The 20,659-nt window shown below is 50.2% G+C and overlaps 1 protein-coding gene across 1 annotated transcript in view; it reads left to right on the top strand.

Annotated features, from left to right (window-relative positions):
• wwc2 (WW and C2 domain containing 2) overlaps positions 1 to 20,659 on the top strand; it is a 116,691-nt gene that overhangs the window by 95,059 nt on the left and 973 nt on the right. Inside the window, exons 14-19 of the mRNA XM_033018850.1 lie at positions 1,007 to 1,093; positions 3,672 to 3,864; positions 6,035 to 6,199; positions 8,741 to 8,820; positions 12,829 to 12,997; positions 14,070 to 14,311. Coding sequence (XP_032874741.1) covers positions 1,007 to 1,093; positions 3,672 to 3,864; positions 6,035 to 6,199; positions 8,741 to 8,820; positions 12,829 to 12,997; positions 14,070 to 14,311 — 936 coding nt within the window. The remainder of the gene's footprint in view (positions 1 to 1,006; positions 1,094 to 3,671; positions 3,865 to 6,034; positions 6,200 to 8,740; positions 8,821 to 12,828; positions 12,998 to 14,069; positions 14,312 to 20,659) is intronic.

Below are 20,659 nucleotides of genomic sequence, written 5' to 3'. Positions count from 1 at the left end.
TCTCTGTGAGAAAAATGTTTCCTCGTCTCCGTTCTAAATGGCTCACCCCTTATTCTTAAACTATAGCCCCAGGTTCTGGAGATGATCCTGCATCTTCCGGATTATTCCCAGAGATTTCTGCCATTGCTATTCCACTGTCACCCCTGCTTGGGTCCCTTTCCACTCAACTTTGGCCAGCTCCTCCCTTACGCCTCTGTAATCCCCTTTGCTCAGCTGTAATACTGAGCGTCACTGGTTGAGGAGAGACCCGATCGATTACCAGCGGCATTGATAGGGTGGAGAGGCAGAAACTTTTCCCTCGGGAGAAAATGTCAAAGGACAGAAAGCACGGCATAAAGGTGAGAGGAACAAAGTTTAAGAAGATGTACAAAGGAAAGTTTATTGGACAGAGAGTGATGGGTCCCTTGTACGCGCAGTCAGGGATGGTGGTGAAGGAAAATACAACAGTGGGGTTAAAGAGGCATTTAAATAGACGCATGGAGGTTTCGGGTCAGGACCCTTCTTCAGACTGAACCCCTTTCCACCCCATCCCTGCAATTGGTCTGTTGAAGGGTCCTGACACGAAACGTCACCTATACATGTTCTCCAAAGATGCTGCCTGACCTGCTGATTTACTCCAGCACTCTGTCTTGCCTTGAGTTTACAGTTTAGTTTACTGTCACGTGTACCGAGGTACAGTGAAAAGTTTTGTTGCGCGCTATCCAGTCAGCGGAAAGACAATACATGATTACAAACGAGCCACATGCAGTGCACAGATACATGATAAGGGAATAACGTTTAGTGCAAGGTACAACCTTGGATAGTCTGAGTGTCACCAATGAGGTAGATAGTAGTTCAGCACTGCTCTTTGGTTGTGGTAGGATGGTTCAGACTCTCATGGGTGATGTTTCGGGCCGGTTCGTATTCTGAATGGTGTGGTTTGTTATTACCTCTGTGTTAGTTTTGCCTGCCGTCTATTTCTCTTTGTTGAAATATCTGCCATTTTATAATATCTTGGCCGCCACAGGTATGATCCCAACCATGGAAGCTTCATCATAATTCTGATACAACTGAGGAATCTGACTGCTTTGCTTCTGCCTACTGGGTGTAAAGTGTAAGTATTGACTGACCTACTGTCTGAATGAACGAATACTTTATTATCACAGTGAGAATCTTTGTTTTGCACACATAGGTATGCAAAGAGCCGCCACCTAAAGGGCCTGTCCCACTTACGCGACCTTGGCTCGCAAATTACACAACCTTGTGATCGCTTGAGGCGTACGGGCACCGTATGGCCGCGCGGGGCCGGTCCCACTTAGAAGCGCGGAGTTGTGCGGGGATGGGTCCTGAGACCGGGCTCCAAAATTCTGGCAGTGGCCGAAATCTTCGCTCGCCAACGGCCTGTCGGCACGCTGGTGCATTGCGGTCGTACGCAGCGTCTTGACGTCGTACGCAGCGTCTTGATGGCGTACGCCTAGTGCTTGGCGTTGTGCGATGACGTCACCACGTGGCGTTGCGTGATGACGTCACCGCCCGACGCCGTGCGACGCCCAAATTAAGTCAGCCCGCCTCCTGCCCAGCTGATTGGTAAGTATGACGCAAATGACGTCACACGCGTACTTAGCATGAACTTCGCGTGAACTCCGCTTCCGTTTGGTCGCGCCGAACGCATGCAATCGCATGCAAGTGGGACAGGCCCTTTAAGGCTGCAGACAAAGATACAAAGTATCCCATTTAGACCCCAATAGTCCCCCTTAATTCTCCAAGCCAGGTTTATTTTTTGTTCTCAGCTGCTCGCTGTGAAAACCTCACTCACCCCACACCTGAGCGACGCGCTGGCACCAACAGGCCCTCGCAGTGACTCCCCCCCCACAGCTCCGGGCCTCACTCACCCACCCACACCTGACCTCTCCGCTCAGTCCATCTTAACCTACCCGATCTCCTGGTGGCTCAGCGCTTCAACTCCCCCTCCCAGTCCCAATCTGACCTTTCTATCCTGGGCCTCCTTCAGACTGAAGAAGGGTTTCGACCCGAAACGTTGCCTATTTCCTTTGCTCCATTATCATGTAGATGGCTCGATCGTAATCATGTATTGTCTTTCCACTGACTGGATACCACTCAACAAAATCTTTTCACTGTACCTCGATACTTACTTACTTAGACTTAGTTCCTCCGACACTGTTGAGTGCATTGGGCAGCAAGCTTTCGCCATTCTGTTCAGTTATGTGCGATGTCTTCCACCCTCGATAGGTTAGCATCACGGGCTTCCAAATCCTTCTGGAACGTTGCCTGTGTGTGAGTTTTGGCCGGCCTCTTGTCCTTCTTCCGTCAGCTTGCCATGTCATTGCTATCTCGGGTGCACGTTCTGGTGACATTCTGAGCACATGTCCTGCAGATTTCATCCTGCGTCCCTCTATGTCCTGGCTGAGAGGCTTTGTTGCAGTTTCCCGGTAGATCTCCTCGTATGTGTCGTGGTCTCTGTAGCGAGTCTTCAGAATCTTCCTCAGGCAACGTTGTTGGACGTTGGTACACAGGGCCGGCCTTAGGAGGTGCGGGGCCCAATTGGGAACAATTTTGGTGAACCCCAGGTTCCCAGCCAAGGTCTGTAGAATCATAGAAATATAATTAAAGTCTATTATAGACTTTATATCTCTATGGTAGAATGGAAAGTAATCAAAATCTGTGCTTAAAAAGTGCCTGCGACTTAATGGACCAAACAGATCTAAGCTACATTTTAATATAAAATTGCATACATGTAAGCCTACAAGTAACAAACAAAATGTGTAGATCACCTCTGAAAAGTACACAGTTACAATACCACTTGTTTTAGTGACTGTGAAATGAAAACTAGATCCTGGAAAACCAATAACTATTGGCGTAAAACCAGTCCAGGCATTAACTTTTGGACTTCAGCCCCATCCTACCCTTTGAGCTTCTACCACATCCTAACTTAGTTGTGTGTGTGTTGGTTGTCTGTGTGTGATGTGTGTGTGGGAGGAAAGGAGAGAAGGGAGGGAGAGAGGGAATGAGAGAATGGAAAAGAGAGAGGGAGGGAGGGAGGAGAGGAGGGAAGAAGGGAAGGGAGGGGGGGAAGGGGAGGAGAGAAGGGAGGAGGGAAGAAGGGAAGGGAGGGATAGAAGGGGAGGAGAGAAGGGAGGGAGAGGGCCAGCAGCGGGCGCAGATGCCGGGGTCCGGGCGGACGGGTGTGGGCTGAGGCCAGGGTTTGGAAATGTTGTTCCAACCCCGGCCCAGCCCTCCGTGTATTGATCACTGCGTCTGCCCAGGGAGAGAAAGGGGTAGAGCCGGGGCTGCGTGCATGTAGCACGGCGACTGGAGGGGCGAGAGCGCTGCCCCGGGACCGTGAGGGAACGAACCACCTCCCCCTCCTCCATTCCCCCTCACACTCCCTCCCCGTCTACCCCTTTCTTCCCCCACCACCCCTCTACTCTCTCTCCACCCCTCCTCCCTCCACCCGGGGTAGATTTACCTGAGCCGAGAGTAGATTATGCTGGTGCGGGGCCCCCATTAGGTGCGGGGCCCAATTGGGAGCAATCGGTCCAATCGGCGTAAGGCCGGCCCTGTTGGTACAACTTGGTACACGTGACGATGAACTAAACGGAATGGAACGAAACAATTCCACGACCGCCGGTGAAGGTTTAACCGCTCACTCGCTCGCTCGCTCGATCTCGCAGGTACGTCAGAGCAGCGCTGCTCCCCAGCCCGAGCGACTCCAGCAGCCTGTTCCGCACCAAGGTCCAGAGTGTCGCCCGGACTCTGGTCCTCAGGGAGGTGTTCAGGGTGGCCATCGCCCGCGCCGCTCTGCGCCAGAAGACGCTGCGAGTGGACGTGTGCACCGTGGGCGAGGCGCGGTTGGACGACTGTCTGGTAAGGGATGGATGAGGCTCGATCAACATTCTTGCTATTGAGGGAGTGCAGCGTAGGTTTACAAGGTTAATTCCCGGGATGGCGGGACTGTCATATGCTGAGAGAATGGAGCAGCTGGGCTTGTACACACTGGAGTTTAGAAGGATGAGAGGGTATCTTATTGAAACATATAATATTATTAAGGGTTTGGACACGCTAGAGGCAGGAAACATGTTCCCGATGTTGGGGGAGTCCAGAACCAGGGGCCACAGTTTCAGAACAAGGAGTAAGCCATTTAGAACGCAGATGAGGAAAAACTTTTTCACACGGAGTGGTGAGTCTGTGGAATTCACTGCCTCAGAGGGCGGTGGAGGCAGGTTCTCTGGATGCTTTCAAGAGAGAGCTAGATAGGGCTCTTAACAATAACGGAGTTAGTGGATATGGGGAGAAGGCAGGAACGGGGTACTGATTGGGGATGATCAGCCATGATCACATTGAAAGGCGGTGCTGGCTCGAAGGGCCGATTGGCCTACTCCTGCACCTATTGCCTATTATTAACCGTATAAAACAAAGGAGGCAGCAGCACGGTGGCGCAGCGGTAGAGTTGCTGCCGTACAGCGCTTACAGTGCCAGATTCGATCCGGACTACGGGTGCTGTCTGTACGGGCTTTGTACGTTCTCCCCGTGACCTGCGTGGGTTTTCACCTGGATCTTCGGATTCCACCCACACTCCAAAGACGTACAGGTTTGTAGGTCAAGGTAGACACAAAATGCTGGAGACTGCAAAGTTCTTCAGACTGAAGAATGGTCTCGACCCGAAATGTCACCCGTTCCTTCTCCCCAGAGATGCTGCCGGCCCCGCTGAGTTACTCCAGCATCTTGTGTCTATCTTCAATTTTAACCAGCATCTTCATAATCTTCACCATGGCCTTCATAACAAGAGGAGTCGAGGATTGCAGCAAAGAGGTCCTTCTGCAGATGTACAGGGCCCTAGTGAGACCGCACCTGGAGTATTGTGTGCAGTTTTGGTCCCCTAATTTGAGGAAGGACATTCGTGCTATTGAGGGAGTGCAGCGTAGGTTTACAAGGTTAATTCCCGGGATGGCGGGACTGTCATATGCTGAGAGAATGGATCAGCTGGACTTGTACACTCTGGAGTTCGGAAGGATGAGAGGGCATCATTGAAACATATAAGATTGTTAAGGATTTGGACATGCTAGAGGCAGGAAACATGTTCCCGATGTTGGGGGAGTCCAGAACCAGGGGACACAGTCTAAGAATAAGGGGGAAGCCATTTAGAACGGAGATGAGGAAACACTTTTTCTCACAGAGAGTTGTGAGTCTGTGGAAATCTCTGCCTCAGAGGGCGGTGGAGACCGGTTCTCTGGATGCTTTCAAGAGAGAGCTAGATAGGGCTCTTAAAGATAGCGGAGTCAGGGGATATGGAGAGAAAGCAGGAACGGGGTACTGATTGTGGATGATCAGCCATGATCACATTGAATGGTGGTGCTGGCTTGAAGGGCAGAATGGTCTACTCCTGCACCTATTGTCTATTGTCTATTGTCTGTTGTCTATTATCTGCAGTTTCTTCCAATCCAGGTTTGTAGGTTAATTGACTCGGTATGAATGTAAAAAGGATGTGTGGAGATCGCTGGTCGGCGCAGACTCGGTGGGCCGAAGGGCCTGCTTCTGCGCTGCATCTCCAAACTAAACTAAAAGCTGAAGACACAAAGTGCTGGACTAACTCAGCAGGTCAGGCAACATTTTGTAGTTCAGTTTGGAGATACAGCGCGGGAATGGTCCACGCCGACCGGTGATCCCCGCACACTAGCTCTATCCTACACACACTAGGTCGCGGCGAGAAAGTACAAACTCCAGCACCCTTAGTCAGTATGTTTAAGAAAGAACTGCAGATGCTGGAAAAATCGAAGGTGGACAAAATTGCTGGAGAAACTCAGCAGGTGAGGCAGCATCTATGGAGTGAAGGAATGGGTGACGTTTGGGGTCGAGACCCTTCTTCAGACTTGGACGTCGCCTATTTCCTTCACTCCATAGATGCTGCCTCACCCGCCGAGTTTCTCCAGCAGTTTTGTCCACCTTCTGCACCCGTAGTCAGGATGGAACGCCGTGAACCAAACTGATCAACTCTTCAAGTTGACAATCCCCTTATGTGTGTCTCTCTCTCCCAAAGGCCTCCACCCAGATCAGCCTGGCCGACCACTGCAGCGGAGGGGAGATGTCCACGTGCTGGTACAACATGCTGCTCTACAAGAACATGGACATTCAACACAGCAGCAGCAAGGCACAGACAAGGGATACCTCCCTTGCGTCACAGCCTTGCAGCACTCTGGACAAGGTACAGGGCCACAATGGAGTGGCTGGAAACTTCAATGGGTCAATGGTGCCCTCTTCGTCACATTGTCAACGTGAAATTCTCCTAGCGTATTTACACATGCGGGCGCCGCCATGTTTTTTCCGCCATTTCCAAAGTACAAAGTTCGATCCAAACACACTGTTGCCAGGACTTTAGGCGGTAGATTGCCATCAGTGGCCACCAATCTCCCAATGAGAGTCACAGAGTGATGAATGAATGAGTGAATGAATAAGTTTATTGGCCAAGTATTCACATACAAGGAAGTTTAGAGGTACAGCGCGGAAATGGTCCACGCCGACCGGTGATCCCCGCACACTAGCTCTATCCTACACACACTAGGTCGCGACGAGAAAGTACAAACTCCAGCACCCTTAGTCAGAATGTTTAAGAAAGAACTGCAGATGCAGTTGGTGCTCCGCAGTTGGTGCTCCGCCCACAAGTGACAACATGACCTACAGTGACAGTTAGGAATGACACACAAAACATTAAACATTGCCTGGTACAGTGTGGAAACAGGCCCTTCGGCCCGACTTGTTCACACCGACCAACAATGTCCCATCCACACTAGTCCCACCTGCCCGCGTTTGGCCCATATCCCTCTAAACTTGTCCTAACCATGTACCTGTCCAAATGTCTTTTCAATGTTGCGATAGTCCCTGCCTCAACGACCTCTTCGGGCAGCTCTTTCCGTACGCCCACCACTCTTTGCATCCCACCTGCCCGCATTTGACCCATGTCCTTCAAAGCATACCCATGTACCCGTCCGAACATCCAAACTTTGTGAAAGTACTTGCCTCAACTCCTTCCTTTGGCAAAGATTGGCACAAAAAGCTGGAGTAACTCAGCGGATCAGGCAGCACACTATCTTTGGTTTAAAACCAGCATCTACAGTTCCTTCCTGTACCTCAGCTTGTTCCATACAACCTGTGTGAAAACGTTACCCCTCAGATTCCTATTAAATCTTTCCCCCCTCACCTTAAACCTATGTCCTCCAGTTCTCGATTCCCCTACACTGGCCAATAAACAATGGATAATAGACAATAGGTGCAGGAGTAGGCCATTTGGCCCTTCGAGCCTGCAACACCATTCAATGTGATCATGGCTGATCGTCCACAATCAGTACCCCATTCCTGCCTTCTCTCCATATCCCGTAACTCCGCTATCCCTAAGAGCACTATCTAACTCTCTCTTGAACGTATCCAGAGAACCAGCCTCCACCGCCCTCTGAGGCAGAGAATTCCACAGCCTCACCACTCTCTGTGTGAAAACGTTTTTCCGTTCTAAATGGCTGACCCCATATTCTTAAACTGTGGCCCCTGGTTCTGGACTCCCCCAACATCGGGAACATGTTTCCTGCCTCTAGCATGTCCAAACCCTTAATAATCTTATATGTTTCAATAAGATGCCCTCTCATCCTTCTAAACTCCAGAGTGTACAAGCCCAGCCGCTCCATTCTCTCAGCATATGACAGTCCCGCCATCCCGGAAATTAACCTGGTGAAATTCAACTGCATCTAATTCACCGCATCTATTCAATCATTGTCCGATTCCAATCTATCAGTGACAGTACAAAATTCTACTTGAAAAAAAAAAAGAGTTGAGCTCCTTAAATGCCTTGAATTGTTTTTGCTTCGTCAGAGTGGTGAATCTGTTGAATTCATTGCCACAAACGGCTGTGGAGGCCGTCAATGGGCGTTCTTAAGGCATAGATAGTTTCTTGATTGGTAAGGGTGTCAGGGTTTATGGGGAGAAGGCAGGAGAATGGGGTTAGGAGGGAGAGATAGACAATAGATAATAGGTGCAGGAGTAGGTCATTCGGCCCTTCGAGCCAGCACCGCCATTCAATGTGATCATGGCTGATCATCCCCAATCAGTTCCTGCCTTCTCCCCATATCCCCTGACTCCGCTATCTTTAAGAGCCCTATCTAGCTCTATCTTGAAAGCATCCAGAGAACCGGCCTCCACCGCCCTCTGAGGCAGAGAATTCCACACTCACAACTCTCTGAGAAAAAGTGTTTCCTCGTCTACGTTCTAAATGGCTTACTCCTTATTCTTAAACTGTGGCCCCTGGTTCTGGACTCCCCCAACATCGGGAACATGTTTCCTGCCTCTATCGTGTCCAAACCCTTATCTTATATGGTTCAATAATATCAACCTTGATTGAATGGCAGAGTAGACTTGATGGGGCTAATTCTGCTTTAGTTTAAGAATAAGGAGTAAGCCATTTAAAACGGAGATGAGGAAACACTTTTTCTCGCAGAGAGTGGTGAGTGTGGAATTCTCTGCCTCAGAGGGTGGTGGAGGCCAGTTCTTTGGATGCTTTCAAGAGAGAACTAGATAGAGCTCTTAAAGAAAGCGGAGTCAGGGGATATGGGGAGAAGGCAGGAACGGGGTACTGATTGGGGATGATCAGCCATGATCACATTGAATGGCGGTGCTGGCTCGAAGGGCCAAATGGCCTACTCCTGCACCTATTGTCTATTGTCTATTGACCTTATGAACTTTCTTCTCTTGATTCCAACAGGATGCAGTGTCTGTCTTGCTGGAGAGAACATCTGTGGAGCTCCTGGCAGTGGAGAAGGAGTTGGTGACACCGGACAGAGGGTGAGTCTCAGGCGAGCAGTGGTACTGTAATCCTAGTGGCACCATCATTATATTTCTTTATCTTTCCAGCGGAACTGATTTCCATCAGTCATCACCAGACTCACAACAGAACGTTGAACAGACTTGGATTACTTTCAGTTCAGTTCGGTTTAGTTTACTATCATGTGTACCGAGGTACAGTGAAAAGCTTTTGTTGCGTGCTAACCAGTCAGCGGAAAGGAAATACATGATTACAATCATGGCCACAGTTTAAGAATAAGGAGTAAGCCATTTAGAACGGAGACGAGGAAACACTTTTTCTCACAGAGAGTGGTGAGTCTGTGGAATTCTCTGCCTCAGAGGGCGGTGGAGGCCGGTTCTCTGGATACTTTCAAGAGAGAGCCAGATAGGGCTCTTAAGAATAGACAATAGACAATAGGTGCAGGAGTAGGCCATTCGGCCCTTCGAGCCAGCACCGCCATTCAATGTGATCATGGCTGATCATCCCCAATCAGTGCCCCGTTCCTGCCTTCTCTCCATATCCCCTGATTCCACTATTTTTAAGAGCCCTATCTAGCTCTCTCTTGAAAGCATCCAGTCAGGGGATATGACGTCCATATAACCATATAACAATTACAGCACGGAAACAGGCCATCTCGACCCTTCTAGTCCGTGCCGAACACATAATCTCCCCTAGTCCCATATACCTGCGCTCAGACCATAACCCTCCATTCCTTTCCCATCCATATAACTATCCAATATATTTTTAAATGATAAAAACGAACCTGCCTCCACCACCTTCACTGGAAGCTCATTCCACACCGCTACCACTCTCTGAGTAAAGAAGTTCCCCCTCATGTTACCCCTAAACATCAGTCCCTTAATTCTCAAGTCATGTCCCCTTGTTTGAATCTTCCCTACTCTCAGTGGGAAAAGCTTTTCCACGTCAACTCTGTCTATCCCTCTCATCATTTTAAAAACCTCTATCAAGTCCCCCCTTAACCTTCTGCGCTCCAAAGAATAAAGCCCTAACTTGTTCAACCTTTCTCTGTAACTTAGTTGCTGAAACCCAGGCAACATTCTAGTAAATCTCCTCTGTACTCTCTTTATTTTGTTGAATGGGAATATGGGGAGAAGGCAGGAACGGGGTACTGATCGTGGATGATCAGCCATGATCACATTGAATGGTGGTGCTGGCGCGAAGGGCCGAATGGCCTACTCCTGCACCTATTGTCTATTGTCTATTACAATCGAGCTATTCACAGGGTACATATACATGATAAGGAAATAACATTTAGTGCAAGGTAAAGCCAGCAAAGTCCGATCAAAGATAGTCCGAGGGTCACCAATGAGGTAGATAGTAGTTCAGGACTGCTCTCTGGTTGTGGTAGGATGGTTCAGTTGCCTGATAACAGCTGGTAAGAAACAGTCCCTGAATCTGGGACTTTTATACCTTTTGCCCGATGGGAGAGGGGAGAAGAGGGAGTGGCCGGGGTGTGACTGGTCCTTGATAATGATGCTGGCCTTGCCGAGGCAGCGTGAGGTGTAGATGGAGTCAATGGAAGGGAGGTTGGTTTATGTGAAGGTCATCTTTCTTTCTTTGGAACACCAGAGGCTGTGTGGTGGACCTGATAGAAGTATATAAACTTATGAGACAGTCGAAACCTTTTCCCCAGGGTGGAAATGTCTCGCACTAAATTTTATTTTTGTTTAAAAAAACATACAAGGAACCGCTCTATAAACCCACTGACTCCCATGGCTATCTGGACTACACTTCTTCCCACCCTGCTTCCTTAAGGACTCCATCCCCTACTCCCAATTACTCCGTCTACACCGCTTCTGCTCCCAAGATGAGGTGTTCCACACCAGGGCATCTGATATGTCCTCATTCTTCAGGGAACGGGGGTTCCCCTCTCTACTATAGATGAGGCTCTCACCAGGGTCTATTCTATACCCCGTAACTCTGCCCTCACTCCCCATCCCCCCCACTCGTAACAAGGGCAGAGTCCCCCTTGTCCTCACCTTCCACCCCACCAGCCGTCACATACAACAAATAATCCTCCAACATTTTCGCAACCTCCAACGGGATCCCACCACTGGCCACATCTTCCCATCTCCCCCCCCCTGTCTGCTTTCCACAGAGACCACTCCTTCCGGCACTGTCTGGTCCATTCGTCCCTTCCCACCCGCACCACCCCCTCCCCTGGTACTTTCCCTTGCAACCGCAGGAAATGCTACACTTGTCGCTTTACCTCCCCCCTTGACTCCATCCAAGGACCCAAGCAGTCGTTCCAGGTGCGGCAGAGGTTCACCTGCATCTCCTCCAACCTCATCTATTGCATCTGCTGCTTTAGATGTCAGCTGCTCTACATCGGTGAGACCAAGCGTAGGCTTGGCGATCGCTTCGCCCAACACCTGCACTCAGTTTGCAATAACCAACCTGATCTCCCGGTGGCTCAGCACTTCAACTCCCCCTCCCATTCCCAATTCGACCTTTCTGGCCTGGGCCTCCTCCATGGCCAGAGTGAGGCCCACCGCAAATTGGAGGAGCAGCACCTCATATTTCGCTTGGGCAGTTTACACCCCAGCGGTATGAACATTGACTTCTCTAATTTCAGGTAGTCCCTGCTTTCTCCCTCCTTCCCCTCCCCTTCCCAGCTCTCCCACAGCCCACTGTCTCCGCCTCTTCCTTTCTTCTTCCCGCCCCCTCCACCCTCACATCAGTCTGAAGAAGAATCTCGAGCCGAAACGTTGCATATTTCCTTCGTTCCATAGATGCTGCCTCACCCGCTGTGTTTCTCCAGCATTTTTGTCTACCTTCACCAACGTCTTGCATAACTACAACATGACCTCCTAACTTCTCCCTCTTCCCTTTCCCCTGACCAGTCTGAAGAAGGTTCTCGACCCGAAACGTCTCTCAGCTGCCTGTCCCGCCGAGTTACTCCAACTTTTTGTGTCCATCTCCCATCTTCAAAATTGAAAAGACTAGGCTTGTATTCACCGGAGTTTAGAAGGATGAGGGATGTCTTATAGAAACATATAAAATTATAAAAGGACAGGACAAGCTAGATGCAGCAAAAATGTTCCCAATGTTGGGCGAGTCCAGAACCAGGGGCCACAGTCTTAGAATAAAGGGGAGGTCATTTAAGACTGAGGTGAGAAAAAACGTTTTCACCCAGAGAGTTGTGAATTTATGGAATTCCCTGCCACAGAGGGCAGTGGAGGCCAAATCACTGGATGGATTTAAGAGAGAGTTAGATAGAGCTCTAGGGGCTAGTGGAGTCAAGGGATATGGGGAGAAGGCAGGCACGGGTTATTGATAAGTGGCGATCAGCCATGATCACAATGAATGGCAGTGCTGGCTCACCTATCCATGTTCTACAGAGATGCTGTCTGACCCGCTGAGTTACTCCAGCACTCTGTAAAAGGTCACCTATCCATGTTCTCCAGAGATGCTGTCTGACCCGCTGAGTTACTCCAGCACTCTGTGAAAGGTCACCTATCCATGTTCTCCAGAGATTCTGCCTGACCCGCTGAGTTACTCCAGCACTCTGTGTCTATCTCCAACTAAAAGTAGGCCCTGTTATTTACAATCCTCCCGTACTTATGGAGGTTAGTTTTCGTTTAATTTAGAGATACAGCGTGGAAACAGGCCCTTCGGCCCACCGAGTCTGCACCAACCAACAATCCCCGCACACTAACATTATCCCACACACACTAGGGACAATTTACAATTTATACCAAGACAATTAACCTACAAACCTGTACGTCTTTAGAGTGTGGGGGGAAACCGGAGCACCCGGAGAAAACCCACGCAGGTGACAGGGAGAACGTACAAACTCCGTACAGACAGCACCCGTAGTCGGGATTGAACTCGGGTCTCTGGCGCTGTGAGGCAGCAACTCTACCGCTGCGCCACCGTGCCACACCTGGAGTGTAAGCTCTTCAATGCTTTGGCCATCTGACTGATCTAGTGATGGAAGCCCGTGACAACCGATCATTTTTCTGATCTATTGTTGTTCACTGCAGGCTGCGGTTGCTGGGGGCAGACAGGACTGGAGCTGGGGAGGAAGGAGGTGGCAGTGGTGTGGAGGTGGAGGTGGAGGAGCGAGCGGCTGCAACTCAGGAACCGTCTCAGAGAGAGAGTGATAAAGACAGACCAGGCGAGAGGGAGCCCAGCACAACACCGCCCATACTGGTAGGAATGGTGATCATTGACACACACATGTGTACACCACACACACATGCACACACACGTGTGCACACACACACATGCCACACACACACACGTACACACACACGCATGTACACACACTTACACACACATACCCACACACGCCTACACACGCACACACACGTGTACACACACGTACACGCACATGCGCACACACACACACGCGCAGACACAGACATGTGCACAGACACATGCACACACACATACATGCATGCACACAGACACACAAATGCACACATGTACACATGTAGGCACACACACATGCATGTACACATGCAGACACGCACGCAGACATACACACACAGAGGCACAGAGAGAGAAAGACACATGCACAGACAAGCATACAGACGTATATATACACATATACAGACACACAGACATATAGACACACATGCACATGCACACGCACATGCAGACCCACACATACACATGCAAAGACACACAGATGTGTGTCTGTGTGTCTTTGCATGTGTATGTACACCTGTGTGTGTTCATGTATACATTTATATACACACACTCACACATACACACACACACATACACGCACACACACACACTTACACATACACCCACCCACACACATACATACACACACGTACACACATATACACACACATACACATACATAGACACACACACATACACACATACATGCACATACACATAAACATACATCGATACACACACACACACACACACACATGCATACATAAACTCACACACACATAAACATATATACACACACATACATACACACATATACACACACACACATACACACACACGCACACACACACATATATACACACACACACTCACACATACACACACATACACTCACACATACACACACACACACACACACAAACATATACACGCACACACATATACACACACACACACACACACACATACACACACACACACACATGCACACACATACACACACATACATGCACACACATACACATACATACACAGACTCATACACACACACACACACATCAGTGAGGATGTTTGCCCCTACTGTGTGCAGGTGGACAAGGAGATGAACACGGATGAATCTACGGTGGAGTATGTGTCTGTCCCTACCAAGGAGAGGGCCAGCCTGGGCCAGCGGCACAACAACTTTGTGAGGAGCAGCATGATCGTGAGATCACAGACCTTTTCCCCAGGGGAAAGAAACCAGTATATCTGCAGGGTAAGAGATTCCCCATTAATGTACTGTCAGCGATCTAGCACTCAGTCCATGCACAGACGCATCCCGGCCACTCCCTCGTCTCCCCTCTCCCATCAGGCAAGAGGTACAGAAGTGTGAAAACGCACACCTTCAGATTCAGGGACAGTTTCTTCCCAGCTGTTATCAGGCAACTGAACCATCCTACCACAACCAGAGAGCAGCGCTGAACTACCATCTACCTCATTGGTGACCCTCAGACTATCTTTGATCGGACTTTGCTGGCTTTACCTTGCAATAAATGTTATTCCCTTATCCTGTATCTGTACACTGTAAATGACTTGTAATCTTTCCGCTGACTGCTTAGTCAACAAAAGCTTTTCATTGTATCTTGGTACACGGGACAATAAACTAAACTGAACTGATGAAGGGTCTCGATACACTGTGAATCTGCACAAGGTGAACAATAGACAATAGGTGCAGTAGGCCATTCGCCCTTCAAGATCAATGTGATCATGGCTGATCATCCCCAATCAGTACCCCGTTCCTGCCTTCTCCCCATATCCCCTGACTCCGCTATCTTTAAGAGCCCTATCTAACTCTCTCTTGACAGTATCCAGAGAACCGGCCTCCACCGCCCTCTGAGGCAGAGAATTCCACACTCACAACTCTCTGTGAGAAAAAGTGTTTCCTCGTCTCCGTTCTAAATGGCTTGCCCCTTATTCTTAAACTGTGGCCCCTGGTTCTGGACTCCCCCAACTTCGGGAACATGTTTCCTGCCTCTAGTGTGTCCAAACCCTTAACAATCTTATATGTTTCAATAAGATCCCCCTCATCCTTCTAAACTCCAGAGTGTACAAGCCCAGCCGCTCCATTCTCACAGCATATGACAGTCCCGCCATCTCGGGAATTAACCTGGTAAACCTACGCTGCACTCCCTCAATAGCAAGAATGTCCTTCCTCAAATTAGGGGACCGAAACTGCACACAATACTGCAGGTGTGGTCTCACTAGGGCCTCTCAGCAAACGGATCGATTGTAATCATGTACAGTCTTTCCACTGATGGGTTAGCACGCAACAAAAGCTTTTCACTGTACCTCGGTAAACTAACGTGACAATAAACTGAACTGGATCTGAAGAACGGCCCTGAAGCTGTTTGGTAATGTGAATGCTCTGCTTGAAGCAGTGCTGGAGGCAATGCCTCCCGTCTGAACAAACTCAGACATGAAAAGCAACAATGAAATGCGGTTGAACATAATTAGTATGGGTGAGTCTTTGGTGCTCAGCATGGGCGCATTGGGCCGTAGGCCGTGTTTCTGTGCTGTACAAGTATAGACTTTTATTTGTTTAGAATATTATTTTAATGATTTGAATAAAATAAATCGTGGAGAGTGGAGCTGCTGGTTCTGTTTGGATCCTTTTCTGTGCAATGATGTTGGGGGAGTCCAGAACCAGGGGCCACAGTTTAAGAATAAGGGGTAAGGCATTTATAACTGAGATGAGGAAACACTTTTTCTCACAGAGAGTTGTGAGTGTGTGGAATTCTCTGCCTCAGAGGGCGGTGGAGGCCGGTTCTCTGGATACTTCCAAGAGAGAGGGCTCTTAAAGATAGCGGAGTCAGGGGATATGGGAAGAAGGCAGGAACGGGGTACTGATTGGGGATGATCAGCCATGATCACATTGAATGGCGGTGCTGGCTCGAAGGGCCGAATGGCCTATTCCTGCTCCTATTGTCTATTGTTTATTGACAAAGCTGCGTTAATGTTAATGGCATGTACATACATTACATGGTGTTGCATGTCCTGACCTAGTATCTACCTACCACATTGGAGACCCTCAGACTATCTTTAATCAGACTTTATTGCAGAAACAGACCCTTCAACCCACCGAGTCCACACCGACCAGCGATCACCCCGTACAATAGCTCTATCCTACACACACGAGGGACAATTTTTATTTACTGAAGCCAATTAACCCACAAGGATTTGTTGAAGTTTAGTTTAGTTTGGCCCACCGAGTTCATGCTGGCCAGCGATCCCTGCACATTGACACTATCCTATACACTAGGGACAATTTACAATATTATTGGTCAATTAACAGAGCAGCACATTGACTTGGTGTAAATGTAAAAATTACACCCCAATGTGTGTAGGAAAATGTTAGTGTTTGAGGATCGCTGGGCGGTGCGGACTCGGCGTACCGATGGTGGGTCTGTTTCTGCTCTGTATCTCTGAACTAAACTAAACCTACAAACCTGTAGGTTTTCGGAGTGTGGGAGGAAACCGGAGCGCCCGGAGAAAACCCACGTGGTCGCGGGGAGAAGGTACAAACTCCGTACAGACAGCACCCATAGTCAGGATGGAACAATAGACAATAGACAATAGGTGCAGGAGTAGGCCATTTGGCCCTTCGAGCCATTCAATGTGATCATGGCTGATCATCCCCAATCAGTACCCCGTTCCTGCCTTCTCCCCATATCCCCTGACTCCGCTATTTTTAAAAGCCCTATCTAGCTCTCTGCTGAAAGCATCCTGAGAACCGGCCTCCATCGTCCTGAGGCAGAGAATTCCACAGACTCACCACTCTCTGTGAGAAAAAGTGTTTCCTCGTCTCCGTTCTAAATGGCTTACTATCCTCCTAGCTAATGATTCTGGTGATTATGTGGTTCTTGTCCTGCTGGACCTATCTGCCGCCTTTGATACAGTGGACCATGGTATCTTAGTATCTCGGTTACAGCACCTAGTGGGCATTTGTGGCAGTGCCCTGGGATGGTTCAGGTCTTATCTGGCAGACAGAACTATGTGTGTAAGCCTGAAGAAGGGTTTCGGCCCAAAACGTCGCCTATTTCCTTCGCTCCATAGATGCTGCTGCACCCGCTGAGTTTCTCCAGCAATTTTGTGTACCTTCGATCTTCCAGCATCTGCAGTTCCTTCTTGAACACTATGTGTGTAAGCCTTGCTGGTTTTGAATCCTCCTCCGCTCCTCCTCCGCTCCTCTGTCATATGGGGTTCCACAGGGCTCAATTTTAGGGCCCCTGCTTTTCTCACTGTATTTACTCCCTCTGGGTTCCATTCTTAGAAAGCATGGCATCTCTTTTCATTGTTATGCTGATGATAGCCAACTATATGTGCCGCTGAGGAAGGAAGATGCATTCTCTGTAAAATCACTTCTGTTATGTCTTGATGACATTAAATCCTGGATGGCCCTAAACTTTCTAGGATTTAATGAAAAGAAGACAGAGGTGATATTGTTTGGTCCCAATGGCTGCCGTGATGGCTCCAGTTCTGGGCGAGGTGGAGAGAGAGGCAGGGGCGTTTCCTTTCCCTAAGGCAGTGGTGGGACGTGGGGAAGGCCTACGTCCGTCTGTTTTGCCAGGACTACACGAGGGGGTCGACTAAGAGGCGAAACTCTGAGATCGGACGGCTTGAGAGAGAGTTGCTCGACTCGGGGGCACGTCTGGATCAGACTGGTGGGGCTTCATGTGAGTGGGAGGAATACCAGGAGAAGAAGGGAGCACTGAGGGACTTGCAGCTTAGGAGAGCCCGGGGTGCGTATGTGAGGTCGCGAGTCCAGATGTTACACGATCTGGACCGCGCCTCCCCCTTTTTCTTTTCTCTGGAGAAGGGGCGAGGAGCCCGCAGGCAGCTTGTTGAGTTGCTTGCGGATGATGGCTCCTCTGTCACAGACCCAGAGAGCATTGGTGCCTCGGTTGGGTCTTTCTACAAGACTCTGTTCTCGGCAAGCACATCGAGTGGGGAGGCGCAAGAGGTCCTGTGGGAGGGCTTACCTGCTGTGTGCAATGATGTGGCTGAACACCTGGATGATCCCCTAACTCTGGAGGAGATGACTGGTGCCCTGCACCAGCTCAAGGGGGGCAAGTCTCCAGGGCTGGATGGGTTGACTGTGGAGTACCTTAGAGCCTTCTGGGATGTCCTGGGGGGTGACTATATGAAGGTCCTGGGGGAGAGCCTGGCGACTGGGGAGATGCCCTTCTCGTGGCGCAGGGCAGTTGTTGTCCTGCTGCCCAAGAAGGGCGATCTCCACCTTTTGAAGAACTGGCGCCCGGTCTCTCTCCTCAGCACGGACTATAAAGTTTTTGCCCGGGCATTAGCGAATCGCCTGGGTCCCGTGTTGTCCCAGGTGATCCACCCTGACCAGTCGTACACAGTCCCGGGCCGGTCAATCCAGGACAATGTTCATCTAGTCCGGGACCTGATCTATCTGACCCAGGGAGCTGGTCTGTCGGTCGCCTTTCTCTCCCTCGACCAGGAGAAGGCGTTCGACAGGGTGGAGCATGATTACCTTCTGGGGACTCTGCAGGCGTTCGGATTTGGACCACAATTTGTGGCCTGGGTTCGACTTTTATATACTGCTGTAGAATGCCTTGTTAAGGTCAACGGCTCTTTGTTGGCCCCCTTTCCCTTTGAGAGGGGTGTTCGTCAGGGATGTCCCATGTCCGGCCAGCTGTACTCCATCTGTGTTGAGCCTTTCCTGTGCCTTCTCCGGAGACGGTTGACAGGCCTGGCTTACCGGGGCCGGGGATGGAGGTGGTCCTCTCGGCCTACGCCGACGATGTAATTCTGATGTTCACCGACCCTGTTGACCTGCGGAGGATGCGTGAGTGCCAGCAGGTTTTCTCGGCTGCTTCCTCCGCCAAGATCAACTGGGGGAAGTGTTCTGGTCTCTTGGTGGGTAGGTGGCAGGTGGACTCCCTGCCGGAGGAGATGGCAGGTTTTGCGTGGAATACCACGCACCTCCTCTATCTGGGGGTCTACCTGAGTCCCGATGAGAGGGGGTGGCCGGCGAACTGGCAGGAGCTGGAGGCGAAGGTGATCGCCCGGCTGGGACGTTGGTCCGGCCTACTTGGTGTGCTCTCTTACCGGGGCAGGGCTGTAGTTATTAACCAGCTGGTGGCCTCTCTGCTGTGGTACCGGATGGCCACTATGGTCCCGTCCTCTTATTTTATAACCATGTTACAGAGGAGATTGGTCAACTTCTTCTGGGGCGAGAGGAACCACTGGGTCTCTGCTGGGGTTCTGAGTCTCCCATTGGAGGAGGGTGGTCAGGCGCTGGTATGTATTCGCACCCAGGTGGCGGCTCTCCGACTCAGGACCCTGCGGAGGTACGTCTACTCGGACTACCCTCCTAAATGGCACGTGTTGGCGACGTATTTTTTACGCCAGGGGCGCTGCCTTCAGGAGGGCTCACGGCTCCCATTAGCGGGCATGAGTCGACGCGCTAGGCGGGAGTTGCCTGGCTTTTACCGTGACCTCTTGAAGGCCAGGAATTTGGTCACCTTCAGCCAGGGCCCTACTCCTCAGGGGGAGGGGGGTGTCGTGGCTGTGATGGTGGGTGTTGAGGAGAGACGTGTGCATGGAACGATTCCGGACGAGCTTGACCCCGTTCAGTCGGAATTGTTCATAGGGCCCAAGGCCCGGGTCCCTCCCCGAGAGTCGGCCCCATGCAACATGAGCCGCCTTTCCGAGATGCCCAGCGTACCGTTCTGTGACGCGGAGAGGCGCGTACTGTACAGGCTGCTCCTGCACACTCTCCACTTCCTCGCCCTCGTCTTTCATCCAGACACACCCTGGCGGTCCGTGTTACCACCTGACGAGGGGAGCGGTCCCCAGTGGAGGTCTCTCTACAAGGGAGTCCTCCCCCTTTACATCGGGGACCTGGGGTGGAGAGTGTTGCACAAAGCCGTGGCCTGTAATAGGTATTTGAGCCGGTTCACGGACTCCTCCCCTGCTTGTCATTTCTGCGGTGAGGTAGAGACCGTGTTCCATGTGTACATAGAGTGTGAGAGGTTGCAGCCACTGTTCGAGTATCTGAAAGGGCTGCTCCTCAAGTTTTGGCTACATTTTAGTCCAACATTATTAATTTATGGGCATCCGGTGCAGAGGGGGAAAGGTTGGGAGGGAGGAGTGGGTCTCCCTGTCGGTCCACTCCTGGGCCTGGCCAAGATGGCCATTCGCGGGTCCAGGCAGCGGGCAGTCGATGGCCGCACACCGGTCGCCTGCCTGCCCCTTTTCCGGGGTTACGTACGAGCTCGCGTGTCCCTAGAAAAGGAACACGCGGTGTCCATGGGGACTGCGGAGGCCTTCTGTGCACGCTGGTCACCACAGGAGGTTGAATATATTATCGATAAGAATGTTAATATTTTAATTTGATAATTTTGTTTAAGTGTTAAGAGGGAACACGTGGTGTCCATCGGGACTTTGGAGGCTTTCCATGAATACTGGTCGCCGTTGAAGGTCGAGTGTTTTGTTGATAAACGGAACACTCGACCTTCAACGGCTATTCGTGGGTCCAGTTGACGTTGATGTTATTAATTTGACGATCATTTGTTTGTAAACTGTCAGCATAGGCAGTCTTTGATTGTGTTAATACTCTATGTTTATGTTTATTTTTTGAATAAAAGTAGTTTCATAATAAAATTTAAAAAAAAA

This window comes from Amblyraja radiata, chromosome 3 (genome assembly GCF_010909765.2).
Source record: "Amblyraja radiata isolate CabotCenter1 chromosome 3, sAmbRad1.1.pri, whole genome shotgun sequence".
Lineage (NCBI taxonomy): Eukaryota > Metazoa > Chordata > Chondrichthyes > Rajiformes > Rajidae > Amblyraja > Amblyraja radiata.
Note: the sequence above shows the minus strand (reverse complement) of the source record. Positions and strands in the feature narration are given on the sequence as shown.